Below are 25,948 nucleotides of genomic sequence, written 5' to 3' on the forward strand. Positions count from 1 at the left end.
AAAAAAAATACTCGAACTGATATCAAAACTGAAACCTAAAGACAACGAGTCAAATATGATAACCATCAGGCCAGCTTGGCACGATCTTCAAAAAATGTTTTCAATCTACTTATTCTGAACATGATGTGAACGTTTGTGAATGCGCAGTTGTGAAACAGTTAACAAACAGATAAAAACCTGATGACTCCCACATACCAAGTTTTCAATTTTGACTCCTTAGCAGCCCTTTTTTCCGGGTGAAAAATGATTAAAAAGTTCTCCACATGTTTGAATATCCTATATACCAAATTTCAAGCCTGTGGATCAAAAATTTGTTTACATAGGTTGAGAAGTGTCCACACACACATTCTCATTTCTATAGATATATATAGATAATCATTACACTTATTCCAAGCTTTCCATCTGTTATTCGTTTTTCTATATCGGTTAACATGTTTTGCTCTACTGTAAACTAATTTAAATGAGATCAAAATTTAATATATATTTTCACAGAAACCTTATATTGATTAAAACTTATTTGAAATGACGACTTTTATTTGATATAACAAATTAGATTTTCTCATCTGATCTAAGCCCAGCAAATAACAAAATAATAAAACTTTATTAAATTAGATCCTGCATTTGTTTTGAATTCCAAATTTCGTCATAGAAAAACGCAAAACAATTACAGATTGCCATGGCCGAAAGCGCTCTTCCCTAAAATTCATTATTCAAACTCCTCGGCCCTGATATTCAACAGGAATCGAAGTAAGTAATAAAAAATGCTGCAAGGTCTACTGCAAAGAAGGTAACCTCCCTTTACCAGGCTAGAACACTTCTCACATCTGTCAGCATCCTATCTATATCTATAAAAGTGAGAATGTGTGTGAGGACAATTCTCAACCTATATACTCAGCAAATTTTTTTATCTATAGACTTGAAATTTGGTATATAGAGTATTCAGACATGTGGAAAACTTTTTAAGTGGTTTTCATCCGGAGAAGATGCTGCTAAGGAGTCAAATTTGAAGAATTGGTATGTGGAGATCGTCATTGGATTTTTATCTGTTTGTCAATTGTTTCACGACTGTGCATATACGAATCGTTCATATTATGTTAAGATTAAGCAGGTGTGAAAACATTTTTTAAAGAACGTGTCAAGTTGGCCTAATGGTTATCATACTTGATTCACTGTCTTTAGGTTTCGGTTTCGATCTCAGCTTGAGTATTTTTTTTTTTACTTACAAGAAGTGAACTGTTTAGAAAAAAAAAACATAATACTTGCATGACAATGTCTCAGTTTTTTTTTTCTTTTCATATTTTTTAAAGTAATTTAACGTTAAATTTAATACTGGGCAATGCCAGGTACATCTCCTAGTATATCTATAAAAGCGAGACTGTGTCTGAGGACACTTCTCAACCTATATACTCAACAAATTTTTTATCTACACACTTGAAATTTGGTAATTAAGGTATTTAGACACGTGGAAAACTTTTTAAGCGGTTTTAATCGAAATAAAAAGGCTTCTAAAGGGTCAAAATTGAACACTTGGTACATGGGGGGGGGTCATTGGATTTTTATCTCTTTGTCAACTGTTTCACGATTACGCATGTGTGAATGCTTAACATGACAGATTCCTTATGTTAAGAATAAGTGGGGTCGAAAACACTTTTTAAAGAGCGTGTCAAGCTGGTCTAATGGTTATTGTACCTGACTCACTGTCTTTAGGTTTTGGTTTCAATCTCAGATTGAGCATTTTTTTTTTTTTTTTTGCTTACAAGAAGTGAACTATTTAGAAAAAAAAAATGATACTTGCATGCACATGTGTCAGTTTCTATATGAATTAAAATATAATATTTATGCATATTTTATGCCCGGGCAACGCCGAGCAGCCTGCTAGTATTTTATAAACTACCATTCATCTATGCATGGAGTATTGTGGCCACAGCTGGGCTAGTGCACCAATCATAAATCTTTCCTTAGACATGTTACAAAAAAGAATTTTCCCCCTAGATCCCACACTATTTGTCAAGCTCTCGCCCCTGTTATACATTTCAGAGTTGCATCAACAAAAATATTTCCGACTTATCCGACTGGCAGCAAAATCCCACCCTTTCATTGTAGAGGTCTTTTACATATCAGACTTTTGTACTTATGTAGAATATTGCAGATTGTGCCAAAATAGTAACCTTATTATTTAGAAACCGATTCTTAACATGGCGACCACGCTTTGTAGCTGTTCTGTACTTTCACCTAACAATTTAATAAACAAACGATACAGTAAAAATTGAATTTAACTTGAAAATCCTATCTAAAATTAGCGCAGTTCATATTATTCTGCATAAGTATCCAAATTTTCTACACTGATAGTTTCTTTCCTTATATGGTTTGCCTTTGGAACTCCCTCTTAACCGTTTGTTTCCCCCGGTCATACTAACTGGTGGAAATTTAAATGTAATATAAACAAACATCTCCATTTAAGATGCCCTGACAATAATACTTCATGCATTCTTGGAGGGGAGATAAGAGTCTTTATTTTTTTCCCCCTTTTTCTTTCTGTAACATCTATCAGCCTTCTATCCATTTTCTTTTCAATGATTTTTTGTTTTATATATCAGTTGGTTTTCACCAACTTCCTACTGTTGTAAGTTATGGCACAAGACCTTTGGCATTCCCTGAGAAGGGCGCCTCAGGTGGTTGGTAATAAAACAATTTTCTTCTGAAAAACAAGGTAATGTGCTTAACTGCAGGGAGAAAAAAGAAGCTATTAGAGTAGAAAGTCTTCTGGCCTCTGGGGACCTCAATAATGAAGGGGTGGAATTTTGCTGATTGTCTGGTTGGTATTTACTTCGAGGAGGCACCAAAATAGCAAATTTATCAGAGCACATTCTATTAAAATCCTTGTAAAAATAAAAAAAGCATGGATGAAATATTACGTTGATGGGACAGGTGCTGGTGTTTGATTTATTTATTAGTAATGGGACGATTCCAATATTTTTCCCGATTCCAATACAATTACCGATTTCAATTCTTTATAAATCTCTAAATATTTAACGATAAGGTTGTTATTTTTCCTAATTATTGTAAAACCACATGTTAGTTGTATATATTTTCTCAGACGTGAAAACACTCTTGTGGGAGGGAGTAATCTATAGATTCTAGTTTTAATGGAAGTTTAAAATCAATAAATATTTATTGATTTTATTATTACTATGAGCAGTGAAAGATTTTGTTTTAAACAAAATCAAATAAAAAAAAAATAATTAAAGGAATCTGATTTGGCATTGGAAAATAGGCACAAATTTTTCTCATACCGATTCCGATACCCCCAAAAGTTCTGATTTTTCCGATTCCCGATCCTGATCCCTCGTCCTAACACTATTATTTATCTTTGAAATATGACCATAAAGAAAGGAAATAAAAGAAGAACTCAATTTGTTTTTTCACTTGCAACTCACTGAAAATCAAGTTGGTTCCTCGAAAGAAAGGAATATTTGAACGGAAATTAAATATTTGTTTAGGAATTAAAACAATATTGTGAAACAGAACTTCTTATTTTATGAAAATCAAATCAATCATTGAATTAAAAAAAAAAGCAGAAAAACATTAATTAATAAAATGTTCCCTTTTAGAACCAATATGCAAATTAGTTAATCTTGCAACAGATTAGATTCTGTGCAATGCAATGTAGACTATAATGTAGTGTGAACTAAGTCACTGTGGGGAGGCGTGTGAAGCTTTCTCTCGATGCACTGTGGTAGGTCCCTTACTAGAGCAAGCAATCAATAGATTTGATTGAAAAATGGGTGATTTCAGCATTTCAATGACAATAAAAGTATTGGAAGTGTGGAACGTTTGTTAATCTTCATTCAATCCCGGGCAACGTCAGACCTCTTTGCTAGTATATATATATATATATATATATATATATATATATATATATATATATATATATATATATATATATAATCTTATAATAATAGGATTATAGACAAGACAAAGTCATATATTGGTATATACAGTTTTATTTGCCGAAGTAATAAGGAAAATCATTAATTGGCCGAGGTGTTGTATCTATATATCTTATATTTTTATTTTATTTATTTTATTTTATTTTGGGCCAACTAGAAATTAAAACATACGTTTTAATTTCTAGTTGGCCCAAAATAAAAGTAGGTTTGTGTTGAATTAGTCACTAATAATTACATAGCAAATCTCTTAGTGGGTAAAGCGATGATAGCCATCGCATAACTTGCCTGTAATTAGTCAGTTCATGTACAGTCATTTAATTCCTCGACTTTTTGTCATCAGGTGAGATTAGCAACTGCCAACAAGTGAAACTACACCACCCGTCCTATGCCTCTGAGCTATCAAATATAGACCATCATCTTAGCCTCTTATTTTTGTCTCATAAATTTTTTCTGTTGCCACATCTGGGGAACAGTTGCCCAGCGCGCCCTTTCCTGCCTTGACAGGGTTCAAAACCAGCTTCGAAACCTAGTAGGTGATATCCTTTTCTCCTCCTTGTAATCTCTTTCTCATGCAAGAGAGTTGCGAGTCTATCTCTGCTCTATCATTATTTTCATGGCAAGTGCTGAACTGAGCTTTAAACTACGACCCCCCCTCACTATGCAAAACATTCACAACAAACACTTGTCTAGCTACAACCACTGTCAACAATTTCTCCTACTCTTGATCTGTGCCTAAATCTAAGCGAAAAATTCCATGAACAAAATTTATTGACAAAATTGCCTGCCCGTGGGACTCTATACCACAGAGCTGCTTTCCAGTGGACTACAACATGGTCGTTTTCAAGTCCAATGTAAACAAGTTCTTGTTAAGTTGTCCACTTAAATAATCAAATGATTATTACTCTGTTGTCTCATCAACCACCGGTCACTCATTAACCCTTATGCTCAGGGCACATTCCATTATATTACTTGTAAAATAAACACAGGGACGTGACATTGTGGTGATGGGACAGAATTTGGAGCTTGTTTGTTGGCAATTAGGTTGAAAATAATTTGAACATATTATACTAGTGGGGAGGGGGCTTTGCCCGGGCATAAGGCCTTGATAAGTGAGGGCTCCCATGTAAAAAAAAAAAAAAAAAAAAAATGAATAAACAACATTCATCTGTTCATATGCCATTCTGATAAAAGACTCTCGAATTACAATATTTAGACAAAAATTATATATATTTTTATTTATATAGATAAGTATTACATAGTCGCTACCCTGAACATGCTAATGTTTTGGACAATTGTGCGAAACATTAGCATGTTCAGTGCAGTTTAATTCATGAGTTTTTTTCTCTTGAATACTTTTAACCTGGAATATATATATATATATATATATATATATATATATATATATATATATACACACACACACACGACCTTGTCTGTTTGTCTAAGGAATGATCTCTACCAAACTCCTATCATTTTTTGATCTACAGACTTGAAACTTGATAAATAGGGAATTCAAAAAAAAAGTAAATTGTGCCAATAACAAACGAGAATTGGCTAGTCGGAAACAGTTTAATTTGTCAACTTAAATGCTATTTAGGTCCAACTTTTAAAACCGGGTTGACGATTTCATATACTAGCTTATATCTGCTCCAGTGTTGAAAGAGTACCTGGGTATATCAGTTTCCATTTTACCTAGCTTCTACCACTTTTTAGCTAAATAGTATAGTGAAGAAAAATATTTGAAATTTGGTGGAAAAACGTGCTACTTAGTTACATTTACAGAAGAGAGAGAGAGAGAGAGAGAGAGAGAGAGAGAGGGAGGAAGAGAGAGAGAGAGAGAGAAAGTTACTATGATGAATGTATTTATGTATTGTTTTATTGGCACTAAAGAAATATTAGAAATCATGTTTTTAAGCAAATGTAATTTTGTTTGAATTAATGCCATACCAAATACCAAATGTTTATTTATTATTTTTTTTTCTTTTGCAAATTCTAAAAAAATAGTTACTTATTTAAAAAAGGAGTTATGTAATGTTTTTTCTTTTGTTATGTAAACTTACTTGAGATTCTTTTTCGTGTAGATAAACATTGACATTTTAATTTTGATACAATTTTTTTTCTTTTAACTTAAATTCACGCCAAACAAAACACATTACCACTAAGACGAAAGGGGCTACTATGAATTTTGTTTTTTTTTGGGGGGGGGAGATCAGTCTGGACAAGGCATGAAGCCACTTGATGTAAGGAGCTAAAGAAAAAAGTAGTACTTCAAGGTCAAAAAAACAGCAATAAGTGTTAAATGACCCAGGAAACAGCAATTCTTCCCTCTTTGTCAGAAACATAGCTATTGAAATGTGAAGACTACAGGACAAAATAAGAGAAGGGGGAGTTATGAGGATTCTGAAAGTAAGCCAAAGAATTAAAAACCATATCCATAGGAGCATTCTAAGTGAGGAGTTGTGCAGCAAGAATTTTGCTCACATTACATTTAATTTTCCGCATGCTGGTACAGTCAAAGAAAGCTGGAAGTAGGGAGGGTATTTCAAAGGTTAACTTCGAGGAAAAAATGTTTCTTCAAATTCATGCCAAATAACATTTATGTGTATAGATAAACTTATAATCCTCCATAATATTTTTTATAAGTATATAGATCATATATTAGTTATATCTACTCTATGTTGCCCTGGATACAGTGAAGTTATTTTAGTTTTTAATATTTATTTGTTTGCACATATTTAATCCTTAAGGTAGACAACTCCTATTAGTTTCTTCAATTTATCATCAAGTTACCATCTAGTAGGTTATGTACCGTTGTCCACAGACCCACGTATGTTGTGGGCAATTTCAGTTGCAAAGGAGACCAAGACAAAGAATAGGGAATAATTCTGACTCGCTTTTTTGGTTCTGTACAACAACATTCATTTCCTCGTTGTTATGGCTATGACGTCACCCATGTGATCACGAACGTTTCCAAGTATCTCACGAGATCTTTGTCTTTCTCTTTTTTTTTTTTATAGTCCTTTTTTTCCCCACACCAGTAACGTCACTTCTCATTAATTTACATTCGCACTATGTTACAATTATTTTTAGATGATAATTTAAAAATGTTTCAGAGCAATCATATAGGCCGGACAAAGCGATTAAAAAAAAAAAATTGTAGTAAAGTATGTTATATAATTGTCAATAACATGGTACAACAATAACAAATGAAAATTGACTAGTCAGAAGTAAAGTTTTATTTGTCAGCTTAAATGCTATTTTAGTGTAACTTTGAAAATCCAACACGATAACTTTTAATGTAGGTGTATATAGATGAAAGAGAGATGTAACATACCACGGATGCGCACGAAATGACGTCGCTAGTAGGGAATAATAAAGACTTTAAAAATTAGATCACGTTAGAAACGGAAATAACGTTAGAGGTCACATTAGAGGCATTGATGACATTCGATGAGCAATGTTCGAGAAGATATCACAGCAGTAACAAGAGAAAGATGAAATAAATGTCGTTGTACAACAAAAAAAGCGAGTTGAAGTTCTTTTCTATTTTTTGTCTCTTTTGCGACTGAGGCTACAATATGTTGGTTCACTGGTTCACGGACAACATTACACAGAGAGAGAGAGAGAGAGAGAGAGAGAGAGAGAGAGAGAGAGAGAGAGAGAGAGAGAGAGAGAGAGAGGCGCGTTTCTCCTAAATAAGAAATCGGAAGTCAAAATATTGAATTTCAATTTAAACTACTTAATTTTCATGTCGAAATTAGTAACGTATCCAAAATTATGAAAAACGATAAAGTAGAAAATTAATTATTAATGAAAAATAGTTTTTGAAAAAAAAACATTTCAAGTTTTATTTAAATAATAAACAGGATCGTTCTTATGATAACATGAGAGATAACTGCAGTGTCTTGCTACCCCCCCCCCAAATGATGACGTATCAATGAATCATGACATATTGAAAATAAATGTTTTATGTAATGATGTAATATGCTAATTGCGACATGAGAATTAAGTAGATAACATTGGTTTCTAGTTGAAATTGGCATAAAAAGGAAGTAAATAAGATTAGTTTTTAACGGAAATTCAATTTACAGCTTTTGATTTTTTTTTTTTTTTTTTTTTTACTTAGAAGTCACCATTTATCAAGGCCTCAAGGCCACTCGAGGATAAGAGTTAATGAATGCAAGGTGGTAGTGTAATAATCGTTAATGGTGTAAATTAAGTAAAATTTGATTATTTAATTGGGATGGCTCGACAAGAACTTGTTTACATTGGATTTGAAGGCTACCATGTTGTATTCAACCGGGAAGCGGGCTAGTGGAACGGTTTTCCACAGGCGGGAAATTCTGGGAAAGAAGCTTTGCTAATTTTTATTCCGAAGAAGCTCTAAGGAAGAAAAAGGCTTACAACAAGAAAAATAAAAGGCTCCTTATATCATTGAAAAAAATTGTTTTGCTAGTTTAATTTTCTCAATGTCGTTCTAGAAGATTCTAAATATAATTTGTACTGTAACATGAATAGTTATTGGCTAGAAGGAAATATTTGACGTGTGACATGAACTGAACAATCATCTTTCTGTTGTTAGAGAACATCCCCTCCCATTCATGAGCACTCCTCGCCATAACTGTGCACTGAAGCATGCCATGTTAAAAAACTAACATTCCATGTAAAAAAAAGACTAATTTTTATTTTTAAATCCTCCTCTGTCTTGTTAGTATCTAGCAAATTACGCCAATCAAGCAGGATTTGACAAGGTCCTAATTTATTTATTTACTAACAAGGATACCCGGCATTGCCCAGGAGAGTAGCATGTAATTTATTTTTAGCAATAACTAGCAGGGAAACACGATGTTGCCCGAGATTGAACGATGATCAACGAATGTTTCACACTCCCCTATTCTTATCGTCAGTGAATCACCCATTTTTCAATCAAATCGATTGATTGCCTGCTCTAGTTGGGGACTCATCACGGTGCAGCAGGAAGAAGCTTCACGTGGCTCCCGGCAGTGACTTAGTACACAATTCATTGTAGTCTACATTGGACTGTAGAGAACCTACTGTTGACTTTTCTAAAATCATGTTTTATATATAATGACTTGAATTAAAGTTTCTATCATATCAAAGAATCTATTGTTGATTTTGTGATAATGGCTTGAATTTAAGTTTAAAATGAAAAAGTCAAGTATCATGGTGCAATTTTGCTTTAAACAAAAACATTCATTTTGTCATATCAAAGAACCTACTGTTGATTTTATATGTCGGGCCTTTCGGCTTGTGTGGAAATACAACTTCTCAACTGCACTTGCCATGTTAAGCTGTGTAGCGTGTTAACTTTAGTGAAAATCGCCTGCTGCTTCTTTCATCGGATTATTTCAATTAATTCATACTTATCAAAGACATTCCGATACAAAACCTTTATAAGAACACTGCCAGGCACATAAAGTACCTTTGTGTGAAATTTCATAAAAATTGGCTGAACTGTATTTGACTCCATAGGGAACAGACTCTCTCTCTCTCTCTCTCTCTCTCTCTCTCTCTCTCTCTCTCTCTCTCTCTCTCTCTCTCACACACACACACACCACACACAGATAAATTCCTTTTATATAATAATAGAATAGATAGATAATTGATTTCCTATTGTTGTTTCACCTGAGGTAAATTGTAAATATATATATATATATATATATATATATATATATATATATATATATATATATATATATATCGAAATGTATAAATATAGCAAATAATGACCCAACGGGTCACCAGTGATCTGGTTTAAATTAAAAATGTAGTCTTGTTAGTGTAAAGAGGAGGAAAATAGAATAAAGAAAACATGCAGAAGAAAAAAAAATGAATAAATGAGGAAGAATATGTGGTGGATTAGAAATCGATGTACCACTGTACCAGATGAGACGAATGAACTCAATAAGATGCCTCTTTTCTTTCTTTGTTTGGCTTACTCTTCCTTCTTTTTTCCCTTTTCACTTCTTTTATGATCATTACATCGAGATGCGACTCAGATGAATGCTAAAATGGCTCTGATTGTTTACTCTCTTTCTTTCTCCGGTCTGTTTCGATACCCTCAATTCCTTACTTCCCAAAGGTACCAACTTTTAATAAATGAAAAAGAGAGGGAGGAGCAATAGAAGAATGAAAGGGAGGGAGGGATGAAAAAGAGAATGGTTGGAGAAAGAACAGAAAAATACGAAGTGGGAGGAAGAAGAATCGAAGGAAGAAGGAGGAGGAGGAGGAGAGAAACGAACTGAATCTAAATATTGAACAAACTCAGGAACAAAGGTGAAGCCATTGAAAAGCAATTGAGTTGTGAAGAAAACCTTCCAAGTGATTTCTCACTTAGAAGCCGATGCAAGGATCAAAACTAAACAAAGTAACCCCCCCCCCCAAAAAAAAACCGAAGATCGATATTCAGTAGATGTCATAAAGTAGTTAGTAGTAATTGAACGTTTCAATATTTTTCCCAATTCCGATACAATTACCGATTCCAGTTCCTTTAAAATCTCTATATATTAAGCTATAGGATCTTTTTTTTTTCTTTTCTTTTTTTTTCTGTGGAAGGATTACAGTAAAACTCCATTTAATATTATGTTTTCATGAATACACTGAGGGGGGGTGGGGGTGATATGTAGATTTTAGTTTTACTGATAGTTCAAAATCAATAAATATTTTTTTTATTAAAATACTAACACTTGAAAATTAAGTTAGAAAAAAAAATTTTAAAGAAAGAATGAGTTAAAATTTTTCTGATACCTTAAAAAGTTCTGATTTTTTTTTTTCGATCCCCAATTCTGATTAATCATCCCAACAATAGTAGTTATTTATCAGCCCCCTTGCATGAGCAATAAGTATGACACAAGATCAGCTTAATTTGAAATCATCATTATATTCGGTTTAATGTCTGTTTTACATAATGGCATGTGTTGGACGGCTTTAAAAAATTGACTCTTTGGCCAGGTTTTTATTTCTCCCTCTTTTCCTCAGTTCAAATTTTATCACTTCCTCATCTATTAATCCAAGAACACTGATCCATTCTTTCAATGTGACCATACCATCGAAGTCTACTCTTCTGTATACATCTCCCAATATTATTTAGATTTAATCTTCCTCTGAGGTCATCAGATCCAAGCCTGTCTTTAAAACTCACATTGCACATTTACCGTATCAATCTTGTATCATCACTCTCCATGCAACGCATGTCCTCAACTCCTATTAGCCATGTTTCACTTCCATACATCATCACACTGGCAGACTTTTTTCTTGGTCGACAGTGGCAGAATTTTGTTAATTAGTAATAACAGACGTTCCCAGAACTAACTCCATCCACTCCTGATTCTTGCAATCACACTAGCACCTGCTCCACTCTGTGCCCCAATGGAACCAGTAAGGTAACAAAATTTCTCTCACTTTCTCAGACAAATAATAAATAGCAATTTTTTTTTCACAAAATTGTGCAAATATTTTTCCAACCTGACTTTATTCAGTGATTGTGTAAGGTCAGGTTGGAAGTCGAATATACGTCCTCGCCAACCAGTCTGACAATTGCACTCTTTCCACAAACTGAACAGCAAAACATTCCATTTTTTCTTTTTACTCTCGGGTCACCACTTATCAAGGTCCGAATGCTGTTCTAGGATAAGGGTTAATGAGTATCAGGATGATGGTTAGACAACATTGTGATGATCAGTAATGGTGGAACTTGAGTAGAGTACAAAAGGACGTCTCAACAAGAACTTATTTACATTAAACTTGAAAATGACCATATTATAGTTGTCTGGGAAGCAGCAACACAGTATTGTGTTCCACAGGAAGACAGTTCTAGGAAATAAACTTTGTTCACGGAATTTTTGTTTAGTTTTAGACACAGATACAGTGAGGGAAATTGTTGACAGTGGTTGTAGTTAGACGAGTGTTTGTTGTAAATGTTTTTTGGGAGGGGGGCATAGATTGAAGCTCAGTCGAACACCTATCATGAAAGTAATATTAGAGCAGAGATAGATTCACAATGTTTCTTCTGTGAAAAAAAGGAAGTAGGGAGGCAAAAGGTTCTTACCCACTAGATTTCAAAAACGGTTTTGTGCCCTGTCAAGGCAAGAAAGGTTACTACTCATTGCTTTTCTGGGGACTTCCAAACACTACAACCATTGCATTGATTGACTCGCATTTTGTATAATAACAGATATTTCCAATGAATGTATCTATATATCTATAAAAGTGAAATTGTCTCTGTGTGTGTCTGTCTATGTGTGTACATTTCCCTACCAAATTACTCTGTCAATTTTCAGTCTACAGACTCGAGATTTCACATAAGAGGTATTGAGATTTGGGAAAATCTTTTTAATTGGTTTTCAGCCAGAAATTTGTCTGTCAAGGGATCAAAGTTGAAAGAGTTGACCTTTGAAAACTCTACCAAACTCCTCCGCCAATTTTGGGTCTAAACACTTGAAATTTTAGATGTAGGTTACTTGGACATGGATCAAACTTTTTAATTTTATAATTAGCCCAAAACAATAAATGTTAAAAAGTCAAAATTGGGATCAAAGTTTTAAAAAATTTTACCTCTCAGCCAATTTTTGATCTAAACATTTGAAATTTTACATAAAGTGTATTCAGACATAGGGCAAGCTTTTTAATCGGTTTTTGGCCGAAAAGGGATCAAAGTTCAAAAGATTTGACCTTTGTGGTCTCTAGCAAACTAGTCAGCCAATTTTTGGTCTAAGCATTTGAAATTTTACATAAAGGATATTCAGGCATGCAGCAAGCTTTTTAATCAGTTTTGGGGCGAAAATTTGGCTGCCAAGAGGTCAAAGTTGAAAGAGTTGACCTTTGCAGACTCTACCAAACTCCTCCGCCAATTTTGGGTCTAAACACTTGAAATCTTAGATGTAGGTTACCTGGACAAGAGTCAAACATTTTAATATATATATATATGCACATAAAGTTATGAACAGTATATAGGGCCCGAGCAAAGCTGGGCTGAACTGCTAGTATATATATATTTATGAATGTGTTCTATGATTTTCACTTTGGCAATTAATAAATTGAAGTTTTCTGTTTTCATCTCTCATTTCAGCCGAGCTCCGATGAATATCAAAACGTTGCTATCATTCAGGCGTCGATAAAAACTCCTCCTAAAATGGATAATTGTAAATTCGTTCGAAACTATAGTCCATCATGGGAGATGTATGTTGATAATAATAGTCGTCACACATTTTACTATAACAAGGAGAGTGGCAAGACGACTTGGAAACCACCACGACCGGAGAATGCTCCGCCAGACATACCTGAGGTAAGTTTTTGATTTATCAAAAATAAAATTTTATATATATATATCTGGCTAGGGATTTTATCTTTGGTCGCCAAAATCAACAAAGATTAGAGCATTTCTGTAATGATCTGGTCCCTGTTGATTTTGCGGTGAGAGTTAAGTTCTGTGCAGTTCTAGGAGGTCCACTTTCCCAACCCTTACCATCTCTCTTTGAGAAGGGGTTAGTTTATTGCTAATCGCCTGAGGTGCCCTTACCAGGGAATGCCAGCAGAGCTGCCCAGGTACTTTTCGCAGGTCAGAGTGCCCCTTCCTCAGGAGCGCTGACTTCTCAATCACACTTTCCGACCCTGGTGTCTAAGTTCTTACTGTGGGTGAGAATTAAACAACTATATATATATATATTATTTCTAAAGTATAATTATCCACTGACATGTGTTTCGTCATCTACAACATCAGAGTGGCTGAATCTAGTGAGATTCAACCACTCTGATGAGTCATAGACGACGGAACACGTGTCAGTGGATAATTATATTTTAAAAATAATACATATGCCGATCCCCATTTGGGGGTATCAGACTGGTCAAAGGGAAAATTATTCCCAACGCGCATTTAAGTAAAAATGCGCTTCCACATAAATAATTGAATTCATTCAATAAGTATCGCTAACAAAAACAAACAAACAACATATATATATATATATATATATATATATATATATATATATATATATATATATATATATATATAATTTCAGGTTAATATCTTCCAGATGTAAAGTAACTAATAAAGTTTTAACGAGCTTAATACAAGTGTTCGATACCAAAGTAGGGCAAGATATACTTTTTATTTGTTTTACATAAGCATTGAGATATCTCTACACATTTATGAGCATGTTTCGGTCAGCCATTTACTAGAAACTAGAGATCTCTTCAGCCGACATGGCTTATACAGAAGCTTAGTTTGTAATCTAAGATGTATAGCGACATATTAATGCATATATATATATATATATATATATATATATATATATATATATATATATATATATGCATATATATATAGGAGCAAACAGTTAATAAAACTGAAAAAGAGTTAAAAACATATTTAATCTGAAAAGGAAACACTTGATAAGTGGATAGTCCTTAATCCGTGGAGTTTCAAAGAAATACTTTTCTTCTCATCAGAGGGTAGGAATTAGCAAAATGCGGGATCGGATTTTGCATACAAAAGTATTTGATGAAACTACAAGTAAGTCAAATATCTTACTTGATAACAAAAAGTATATATATATATATATATGAAGACATGAATTGTGTTTCCTCACCACCACCACCACCACTAAAACTGGAGTTCTAAGTTCAAGGTAAGTGTATGCACGCTCCTGCATAGTGGATGTTTACTTTTGGAGTCATTGTGGTCTCATTTTGTGATGCATGTGTTATTGTCCATGTATAATGCCAGTGCTTTTTAGGAATAAGTATCCCTAGATTTGCATTCATAATGTAGACAGTTCTGACTATGAACAGAGGAAGCTGAATCAAATTTCGACTTTTTACCGAAATATACAAATAAAAAAGACGATGGTATTTGACAGACGACTATTTTTCAATCTATTGGAAAAATTAGGTTCCGACTTTCACGTTATTTTTTTATTTTGATATCTTATTACTTTTGAATTTTTTTTTTTTTGGGGGGGGGGTAGGTTTTTATTTACCTTTACTGAAAGGGTTGGGTTAAAGTTAGTTTACGGTTAGGGTAAAAAAAAAAAAAGTTTGATTTGTATTGTGTAGAAGTACTGAAAAACATTACAAAATACACTTAAATGCAAGATAAAGTTAACAGGTTGTTTTTTTTTTTTTTTTTCGTTAAATAACTTTTTAACAAAAATCAACAAACAAAAAAACATTAAAAATGAATGATGGGATAATTCCAGTATTGGAAGATTTTGCTTTAAACGAAATCAAATAATAAAAAAAAAAGGCAATAAAAAGAATAGTTTGGTATCGGAAAATAGGCATAAATTTTCCGATATTTCCAGTTTCCGATTCTGATTCTAATTAATCTTCCCAACACTACTAATAATAAATTCACTTTGTTCAGTGATTTTTTTTCTTCAGTGAAACTCAGAATTGATGATTTAAGTACTGAAATTCTCTTGGATACTCATTCCTAAAAAGTACCTGAATGCCCAACTATGATATACCACTTGTATAATCCATCAATAAAATTTGAATTTTTAACCAATATTTGTTCTTGGACTATGAAAAATCCCAAGAAAAGCACTAATATAAAATTTTCTAAACTTATTATCTACTGTCACAAATATGGGTAGATGCTAAATGCAATTTGTTTCCAAAAGAACTATCTTACATTTTAGAAGTAGATGTGGAAAAAAATAGATCGACTATAGTCAGACTACCTGAAGGCTCTGTTTTTATTGGCTACTACACCAAGCTATAGGGGAGGGTGCCATTTTTTTTTTTTTTTTTTTTGATTACTTCGCTTATCTTTACTTTATAATATTGAGTGTTTAGCAAGTCGGCATCAAGTACCTTTTTTATTTTTTTGTTTTAGCTTTTGGTATGATTCGACCATGGATTGAACCCATATCTCTCAATTCATTAGCGAACACTCAAACGATTATCTTTAATTCACGAAACATTGAAAGCAAACTTGTAATAACTTGTAAGCATAAATTTCTAACTAGATTAATTCGTTCAGTATTTTTCTTGATATGTATTCCTCCCACCACCTCTACTGATGACCCTTGACCTACACTTTCTTACCATTTGAACTTACCTTGCAACCCCACCAACTAACCAATGCATTTATTAATTTACTAGAAGGCCACACGGCGTTGCCTGGTCGTAAAATACGCTTAAAGATGATATTTTAATGTCTGTAGATTTTGTATTATTATAGATCCAATTCTCTATTAATTATTATATTGTACCCAATATATGGTAGTGCTACCACCATCAGCATAACCCAGTGATAAAATACAGTTAATATATTTTAATTTATGCATATTTCATATTACAGAGCCAATATTCTATTGATTATTATATTGTACCCAATATTGAGTAGTGATTTCAAAAGTTAAAAAATATACATATAAAAACTTTTTACATAGAACTAAATTAAACTCGATATAGCCAACAATACCACTCCCTATGCCTAACAGCTGTTCAAACATTCATAATAATCTGTTAATTAGTTTAAGAGTGAATCTTACACATCCTGATAGATGTATAAAGTTTAACGTTATTTAAAGATAATACCTACCAAACATTGATGCCTCTCCCTTTGCAAAACTCAATCATGTTCTGCAAAGTTAAAAACGAAACGGACAAATTTTCTATAAAACAATTAAACCAAACTTATTCAAGATATAAAGAACTTGAATTGTAAAGTTTTCTAAAATGACTGAATTCGGTATTATATAACCCGAAAAGAGTTGATATGCCGTAAAACAAAACAACCAAACCAAACATCATAAATAAATATTTGAAGATATAAAGAAATTGAAGCATAAAACCATTTCCAAAGTTATTGGATTTTTTTTTTATACTGTTTGTTCATCAAAAAAATGGCACAGTACCACTAAATCGTAAGGGGCTACTATATCGGACCAGATTTGCAGGGATACTATGTAGGGAGTTGGGCAGCAAGCAGAATTAAACAAACCAAAAAGGGTGATGTGTTGTAAAACAAAACAACTAAACAAAAACAAAATACATGCTAAAATATACATTAGTTTTAAGATTGAGTTATGTTTGAAAATAAAATTTGTTTTAATTCTTATAATTATCTGTAATTTATAATTAACTGAAGAAAACATCCATCTCACCTAAACTATCTATATATTTCATCCTTCTCGCACTCTATATTTATTCAACCATTCCATAATGTAGCTTAATGCCCCGATGAGCAATTACAGAATGAATGACTCTTTTAAATGCGGCCACCTAATTTACGTACTTGTCTGACAAAAATGGAGAGAGAGAAAAATATGAGGTGCATGTGTGTGTTTGTTTTTACTGGAATTTGTGGCCATTTTTATTCTAAGAATTGGCCGATGGAAATGTTGGAATCCGTCCAAAAACTATCCTGAAACTGCATTTTCTGAAAGGAGTAGGAATAATGAAAGAAATGGTATTGTCTGTCGGAGAAATTGAATAAAGATTTCCTATGGAGACGGAGGAAAATCAATAAAATGCATTTGTCGAGATTCATGTGAATAAGAAATCTAACATTGCTAATTGTCTTCGGAATTGGTTAACTAATTACCTGGAAATAATGACATATGTGCGCAGCACTTTGTCTAATGGCAATTATCTTTATTTTTATTTTTATTTTTTTTTCAAAATCTTTATTAGAGTGTTGCAGAGTTGGAAGATTTAAGATCTGATTACAACGCCTAGGATTTCAAAAAATTTCTTCTCGGACTCTGAAAATTTCCCAAATATCCGACTACATGGATTTGGATTATTCGGACTACTGTTGTCATCCTGAGTGTTATTCACACAGCATTTCAGTCGATATAACCTCTGACCTTCTTCCTGTCAAATTCAGGAATATTTCTGGTAAACTCTGGGAATCTGCATGGAATTTTGAACAGTTTTGTCTACGACATTGACTTCTACCTCCTGTCTAAACTTTATATCAGCGACCTTTTCTTCAACACTGGGAACAATTCTGTCTTACAGATCTGGATTATCATGCACTCAGTGTGACTTTTGTTAGAATTCACTCTAGCTAACTTAATCACTACTCATGTAGGGTCCCCTAATATGTAACAATTGTATCCGTAATATAAGGAAAACAAAATGTTTTCGAAAAGGAGCTGGATTAGAATACCTTAATCTGTTGCAAAGGACATGATGGAAGGCAGAAAAATAAACATTGGCTAACCAGAATAAAATATCAATTATAATCCATAGTTACAGAGTTGGAAGATATATTGTTGTATTTTAATCACACGTGTAATTGCACGTTATGTTCTCATCTGTGAGCGATCAAGTAATCAAATGGAAAAAAAAAAATTTATACACTAGCAGGGAAACCTGTCATTGCCCAGAATTGAATGATGATCAACAAATGTTTCACAGTCTTTCAATCAAGTCGATTGATTGCGTGCTCTAGTTGGGGACTCATCACGGTGCACTGTGAGGAAGCTTCACATTCCTCCTTGCAGTGACTTAGTCCATAATACACTATAGTCTACATTGCACTGTAGAGAATTATTTTTTATATATAATAGATTGAATTAAAGTTTTAAATGCAAAAGTCAAATATCATACTTCGATTATGCTCCAAACAGAAATATTCATTTTGAATGCGCCCCTGTCATATCAAAGAACCTACTGTCGATTTTATATGTTAAGTGTTTCAGCTTGTGAGGTAATAAAACTTCTCAAATGCACCTGTGATGTTAGGCTGTGTAAGGTGTTAACTTTGGTCAAAATCGCATGTTTCCTCTTTCATTGGATTATTTTGATTATTGATTATCGATACTTATCAAAAACACCCTAATACAAAACCTTAAAAATACTGCCAACCACATGAAGTATCTTTGTCCGAAATTTCATAAAAATCAACCCAGCTGTTTTGAGTCTATAGGGAACTCACACACACACACACACACACACACACACACAAAGTTCCTTTTATATAGTAGTAGAGATATTCTCTGCACCATCACTGTTTTTTTTTTTCATCGTTACCATTTTATGTGTGGCCGTGTTGTCTCGTTTAGTAGTCGGTGATCTTCTGTTTACCTAATACAAATAAAACTACTCATGCAGGAAAACACAAGGAGACTTTGCTAAGTTCTTCAAGGTTTTATTAGAGAGAACTTAGTTATGGAGAGAGACCAATGTAAATTAATTTACTTTTTAGTTTAACTAACTCTGAAGAAATGGACGACACAATGGACAGAGCATCAGTAACATTTGCTGAGAGTATCTCTACATTATTAGGATGTATTCTAGCCGTACGGCTTTCAGAGTGAGACTGATTAGAATGCCTTTGTTTCTCTCATTTGAACACGTGATATCATATCATGCTCGTTCGGTTTTGATAAGCTCATTTGACCTGTTGCCCTCAGCTTCAAATCGCGTCACCTGTCTCTGGGTACGTTTCCGTTTACAGCTAGGTTATACTGACATGTACTAAAGGTGACCTTTATCAAAATTTACACCAGCTAACTTAATCGCTACTTACTGGCATAGGGTTCCTACTCTGTAGCAGTTTGGTCAAATTCTAACTCCTACGATTCTAAAAGTTCTCACTCTAACTCCTAAAATTCGAAAATATCTGAAAATTAAAAAATCCAATGCAGACTTCTGGAATTCTTATTACCGTATACTTTGGCGTATAAGATGACCGTCAGATAAGACGAGGTATAAGATTGAACCAAATTTTAATAAATTTATCATATATCAGTTTTATAAGACCACTGCTAAATCACGAAATCATATTTGTTTAGCCTAGGCTAGAAATTGCAACACCCGGTATCTTATGAAATATTAGTTTTAAAGATGATTTTTTAACTTTAAAGGTCGTCTTATACGAAATATATGGTAGCTTGAATCTGACTCCGACTCCTTCTGAAATTTTATATATAGAAATAATTACCAACTGTTGATTTTTATATGCCGAGCCTTATTGCTTGTGCGGTGATAATGGCTTGACTTTAAGTTTAAAATGAATAAGTAAAATATCATGCTGCAGCTGTGCTTTAAACAGAAACATTCATTTTAAACGTGCGCCTTTCATAAAAAGAAACTACTGTTGATTTTATATATTAATAATTATTTTTCTACCTTATCGTTTTTTGTAATTTTTGGATATGTTACTATTTGAAACCTGACAATTACGTACGTACCATTTGTTTCATTTGAAATTCAATATTTATTTTTTCGTTATTATAATATAGAAGCACTAAAAATTGAAATTCAAGCAATCATACTTACTTTTTTTCTTATGACTATGGATCGCATTTAATGCAAATTTGAAATATTTTAATTTTTAATATTATGTTGACTAAAATTCCTAAAATATTCCAAAGAAACTGCAATTCGGGGAATACTTATTGGTATCTAATCCTTATTGGTAAAATTTCAAAAACGTTGGAGGTATCTGAATTCTTATAAAATACATCCACCCTCTCTTTGCCCGTTTTTTTTTTTTTTTTTTAACACTCATGTTCACCTCTTACAAAGCATATCGCCACTTCGATGTAAGGGGCTACTATTTGGGGCCATGTCTAGGAACGATCAACAAGATATTTGTTTATGTTACATTTAAACTTCTACATAACAGTTCAGCCAGGGAAGCAGGCAGCAGGAAGGGAATTCCAAAATCTAGCTGTTCGAGGGAAGAAACTATTAGAGCAGAAAGCTTTCTGGCATTTAGGGACAACAACAGTGAAGGGGTGAGATCTTATTGCTAAGCAGGTTTGTCGGGGATATATACATCGAAGGGGTACAAGTGAAACGAGTTCATCAGAACACATTCCATTTAAATATTTGTAAAACTGGCATAGTGATGCAACATTGCAGTGATGGGACAGGGACTGGAGCTTAGTTGATAAAGTGGGGGGCGATTAGATTGACAACTCTTGTTTGGACTTTATCTAAGAGGGAGAGACTACCCACCCTTTCACCTAGCAGCTGTATTCCAAAATTCATAATGATCGGTTCATTAATTTAGAAGTGAATTCTGTACATACAAATATATAAACACTAGCAGGTAGACTCGATGTTGCCCGGGATTGAATAAGGATCAATGAATATTCCACACTTCCAATACTTTTCTTGTCATCAAAATCGGCGAAATCGGCCATTTTTCAGTCAAATCGATTGTCTGGTATAGTCGGAGACCCATCATGACGCACCAGGAGAAAGCTTCATATCCTTCCCGCAATGACTTAGTCCACAATACATTGTAGTATACATTGCACTGTAGAGAACCTACTGTTGAGTTGCTAAAATTATTTCATATGGCTTAAATTAAAGTTTAAAATACAAAAGTCAAGTATCATAGTTCATTTGTGCTCTAACTAGAAACATTCATTTCAAACGTGTCTCTATCTTATCAAAGAACCTACTATTGATTTTATATGCTAAGCCCTTCTGCTTGTGCGGTAATAAAACTTCTCCAATGTACTTGTGATGTGTATAAGGATATTAATTTTGATCAAAATCGGACTGTTTCTTCTTTAATCGGATTTTTTCAATTACTGATTTTAGATACTTATTGGAAGCGTTCATATACAAAACCTATCTAAGAATACTCCCAGACACATAAAGTACATTTGTGTGAAATATCAGACATCTCGGCCCAGATGTTATAAAGTTCATATGTTAGATAATAGCAAGGTTAAAAGTGTTAATTAGCTATTATCTATCTATCTATCTAGTGATTAGTGGACAACACCAGTGACCTTGCTAGGCTAAGAATAGAAATATTGTTTGGGCCAAATAAGTTTAGCTCAAAGTTAATTATGAAAATAGGTAAGTGATATCTTTATAATTTAGAAATCTAAAACAGAAGAATTTAGAAATCCCAAACAATAATTGATAAGTACCATTAATCGCACCACATTTAGATAGGTGACCGGAGGTCACGTTAAAGAAATGTCTCCTTTAATTGGCTACGTCACCGGAACTGACAGGTCAAAAGATTAGAGCAGAGAGTTTGGGTTTTGTCACCAAGGTATGCAGACTTACTCCAAGAAGGCTGGGAAGCAGGGCTAAACAAAAAGCTAAAAACTGAGACATCTGAAATAAATTTATAAAGGTCAGGTATGTCTCAATTGTTTTATTTGTGTCAGTATGGTGGACATTCATCACAGCGCCTAGCAGCAGGAAGACAAAGGACACCCTATGCGACCAGGGTCATCAACCCTCCCCCTCCCCGTATTTCCTCCTATAACAGACAACACACTATGCAACATACAAATATCTGTGCGTGGTGTTGCCAAGCTAATCAAGAACCTTGATTCCAACTGGCCCTGACAGCAATCCAATTTCAAAAAGCTTCAACCAGAACTTGCCCCCATACTTAAAAAATGTCTAAGCGTTGTCTTAAGGAGAATTGTTTCCCAACACCCTGGAAAACCTAATCAGTATGCCCTGTATTTAAGATTCAGGTGATAGGTCATCTCGCTCTCAGTACAGACCAATAAGTCTCCTGTGCGTCATGAGTAAGTTGCTGGAATCCATATTAAATAAAGAAGTAGTCAACCACCTCAGCAGAAATAACCTTCTTAGTGACATGCAATATGGTTTCCGTTCTGCTAGATCTACAGCAGATGTGCTAACGGTTATATCTCATAGGATTAGTGAATCTCTTGACAAAGGCTTTCTTTCTAGGGCAATAGCTCTTAACATATCAAAGGCCTTTGATAAGGTATAGCATAAAGGCCTACTTCACAAGATTTCCAGCTACGGTATAACTGAAAATGTTTTCTCAATTATTAAATCATTTCTCTCTGATAGGCTCATAAGAGTAGTGGTTGATGGGCAGAAATCAGAAGTCCACAGTATTAATGCTAGAGTCTCTCAGGGGTCCATCCTGGGCCCAACTCTCTTCTTGATCTACATGATCTCCCAAAACACATACTTAGATCATTTGTAGACACTTATGCTGATGACACTACTATCTATGGTAACACATCAAAGGCCGTAAGTGACCAAGTTCACTCTGATTCTCTCTCCTCTGATCTTGAGCACATGGTACAATGGGGGAAATGTGGCTGGTTACTTTTAATGCATCTAAAACCAAGCTCCTATCTTTACATCATAAACACTCTGATCCTCATCTGGTATCAAGTGAAATGGATGGATCTCGTCTTGGGGAGGCTTCCTGTTTTGATAAACTTTACTCCTGATCTGAAATGGAACACATACATCAAATCTGTTGCCAAGGTCGCTGGAAAAATGGTAGGATCCTTCTACCGCTCCAGTAGATATCTCACTGCTGATGCAATTCTTTATCTATATAAAAGCCAAGTATGTCAAAGGATGGAGTACTGCTGCCCACATCTGAGCAGGAGTTACAAAATACTAGGTGTGTTCAAAGGGCAGAATATCCAGACGCATTTCTCTTCTGCAAAATACGAGGTGTGTTCAAAAAATATCCGGACATATCCTTGTTTGTCTCTTTTTCTGTTAAAAAAAAAATTGACAGAGTACAAAATAGACTTCATAGCTTAGTGGGGGATGCCCTTTTCTCTTCCCTGCAACCTCTCTCCCACAGAAGAGACATTGCGAGCCTGTCTTTGTTTTATCGTTATTTCCATGGCAAGTGCTCGTCTGAGCTCCAATCTCTGGTCTCTCATCGCCAATCTTTCACGAAAAACACCTATGTAAAAAAAAAAAGAGAAAGGTATAAAGTATAATTCTTCTCCCATATACCACCCCCACTATACATCACAGACACAAACACAAGGTGTCTTTTCTATATAAGTAGAGATATACACATACATAACTTTATATAGATATAATTAGTAACACTCCGCATCTCAAAGTTAGAATAGGTTTTAGGTTCATGGATATGTTGCGAAACGGATAAAGTGCTAAGTCATAATCAGTTCTAAGTGACTATCTTCTCAAAGGTTTAATCCTCAGTACATTCAGTGATACTGAGAATATAATTAGAATTACTGAAGACTTCTACTCGGTTATGGCTGATTGAATGAGAACAATGTATCCTGCTGAATTAAATTAAACGGTTCCATTTAATATTCTGTACAGATTTCGAAGTTCAATAAAGACGCACTTGAGGAAGGCCAAAAATTACATCAGCCGAAACGTTGTGAAAATGATAACCAAGATGAGAATAGTAGTCAGAATAATAAGTGTTAAAAATAGTAATATGAGGTTCAGGGTTTGGAGCAGGGAGTACAGAGTTTTTAATCATAACCAGGCTACGCCGAGTGGCCTTTCTAGTTTGTTCTAAAATTAAAGTCACGTGATTCTTGGAAGTGCGAATGCTAGAAGTCGTGTTTTGTTGACTAAGTAAATAAATTCCGACGTACGTGCGATTAGTTTTAGATATTGTTTGCCTCATGCGCGTTCGTTAAAGACGTTGTTAACGGAATGACCTCGTTCTCGCGTGACATGCAATGTTAGGCGTACATCGCTGCGGGTTCTTGGCGTATTATTCCTGGCGTATTATTGATTTTTCTTCTGCTGTTTAGAAGAACGCAGCATCATTATCTGAAGACGGGAAGCGGAGAAACTTGCAAGGAACTTTTAATGAAATAATGAGATGGCAGAAAAGCGGGAAAGAATAATGCAAAGTGCGTTCAAAATGTATCAAGACTCATTTTCTGCAAAATACGAGGTGCGTTCAAAAAGTATCCGGACATATCCATGTTTGTCCCTTGTGTGTTCAAAAAGTATCCAGACACATTTGTGTTTGTCTCATTTTCTGTAAAAATTATTGATCATGGTTGTCTTCAAATCTAGTGACAACAAATAATTGTCATAAATCGCCCAAATATCAAATCCATTGTTCTTTCTGCTTATCGTAAAATCGGTCCTCTCTATAACACCCGAGGCCACTCTCTATCTCTACAAATCCACCAGACCATTATGGAGTACTTTTGTTTTATTTGGGTTGATGAATCTGTGTCCCATTCTTGATAAATTGCAAAAACGTATCTGTAACTTGATTGACCCCTACACTTTCTTCTTCACTGCAACCTCTCTCTCACAGACGTGATGTTGCTAGTCTCAGTTGTTTCTACAAATACTATTCTATCATGTGTTCCTCATAATTGTCTGATCTATTCCCTGCTTCCTCTGTTCCAGCTCATTATAATTGTTGGTATATATAGACGTCTTCATCAATTCATTGTTTTAATACCTCATTGTAATACAGCTTCCTATTCCAGTAGCTTCTTCTCAAAGACTGCTCACCATTTTCCTTCTACCTACAGCCTTAAGGCAAATAGGCAGAACTGCACACCTGTGGAACACTTTTCCGTTTATCTGCTTTCCAGCTGACTACAATATGGTCGTCTTCAAGTCCAATGTAAACAAGTTCTTGATGAGCCGTCCCCCTTAATAAATCCAATTTTACCAAATTTACACTTCTAACGATTACTTTGAAAATTGTTTTTTTGTATGCTTTTTTATACTGATGAGCTGCCCAGTTTGTAAAATTATTATTAATGAATTATTAGAATTATATATACCAGCTATGGGCCTAGACAATTGTATGTAGGTGTTACAAATAAAAACTAACGTTTTAAAATGAACAAAAAAAAAAAAAATTGAGCGTCTATTCCTTGTAAAGCGGTGAATTATATATAAGTTTATGAATGTTAAAAAACAGACGATTCCTTTCTTTACCTTATATAAACGGTGGGAGTTAAATTTCAATATATATATATAATATGAATGTTAAAAAACAGATGATTCCTTTCTTTACCTTATATGAATGGTGGGAGTTAAATTTCAATATATATATATAATATGAATGTTAAAAAACAGACGATTCCTTTCTTTACCTTATATGAACGGTGGGAGTTAAATTTCAATATATATATATAATATGAATGTTAAAAAACAGACGATTCCTTTCTTTACCTTATATGAACGGTGGGAGTTAAATTTCAATATATATATATAATATGAATGTTAAAAAACAGACGATTCCTTTCTTTACCTTATATGAACGGTGGGAGTTAAATTTCAAT

The 25,948-nt window shown here is 33.9% G+C and overlaps 1 protein-coding gene across 9 annotated transcripts in view; it reads left to right on the plus strand.

Moving 5' to 3' along the window:
• Positions 1-25,948, plus strand: part of LOC145263697 (rho GTPase-activating protein 12-like) — a 451,066-nt gene that overhangs the window by 188,360 nt on the left and 236,758 nt on the right. For all 9 annotated transcript variants that reach the window (XM_080120640.1, XM_080120644.1, XM_080120638.1 and 6 more), the window contains exon 3: positions 13,039-13,254. In XM_080120640.1, the coding sequence (XP_079976766.1) occupies positions 13,039-13,254 (216 nt within the window). The remainder of the gene's footprint in view (positions 1-13,038; positions 13,255-25,948) is intronic.

The sequence above is a fragment of the Euprymna scolopes genome, chromosome 39 (genome assembly GCF_053919585.1).
Source record: "Euprymna scolopes isolate OS-2025 chromosome 39, ASM5391958v1, whole genome shotgun sequence".
Classification (NCBI taxonomy): Eukaryota; Metazoa; Mollusca; class Cephalopoda; order Sepiida; family Sepiolidae; genus Euprymna; species Euprymna scolopes.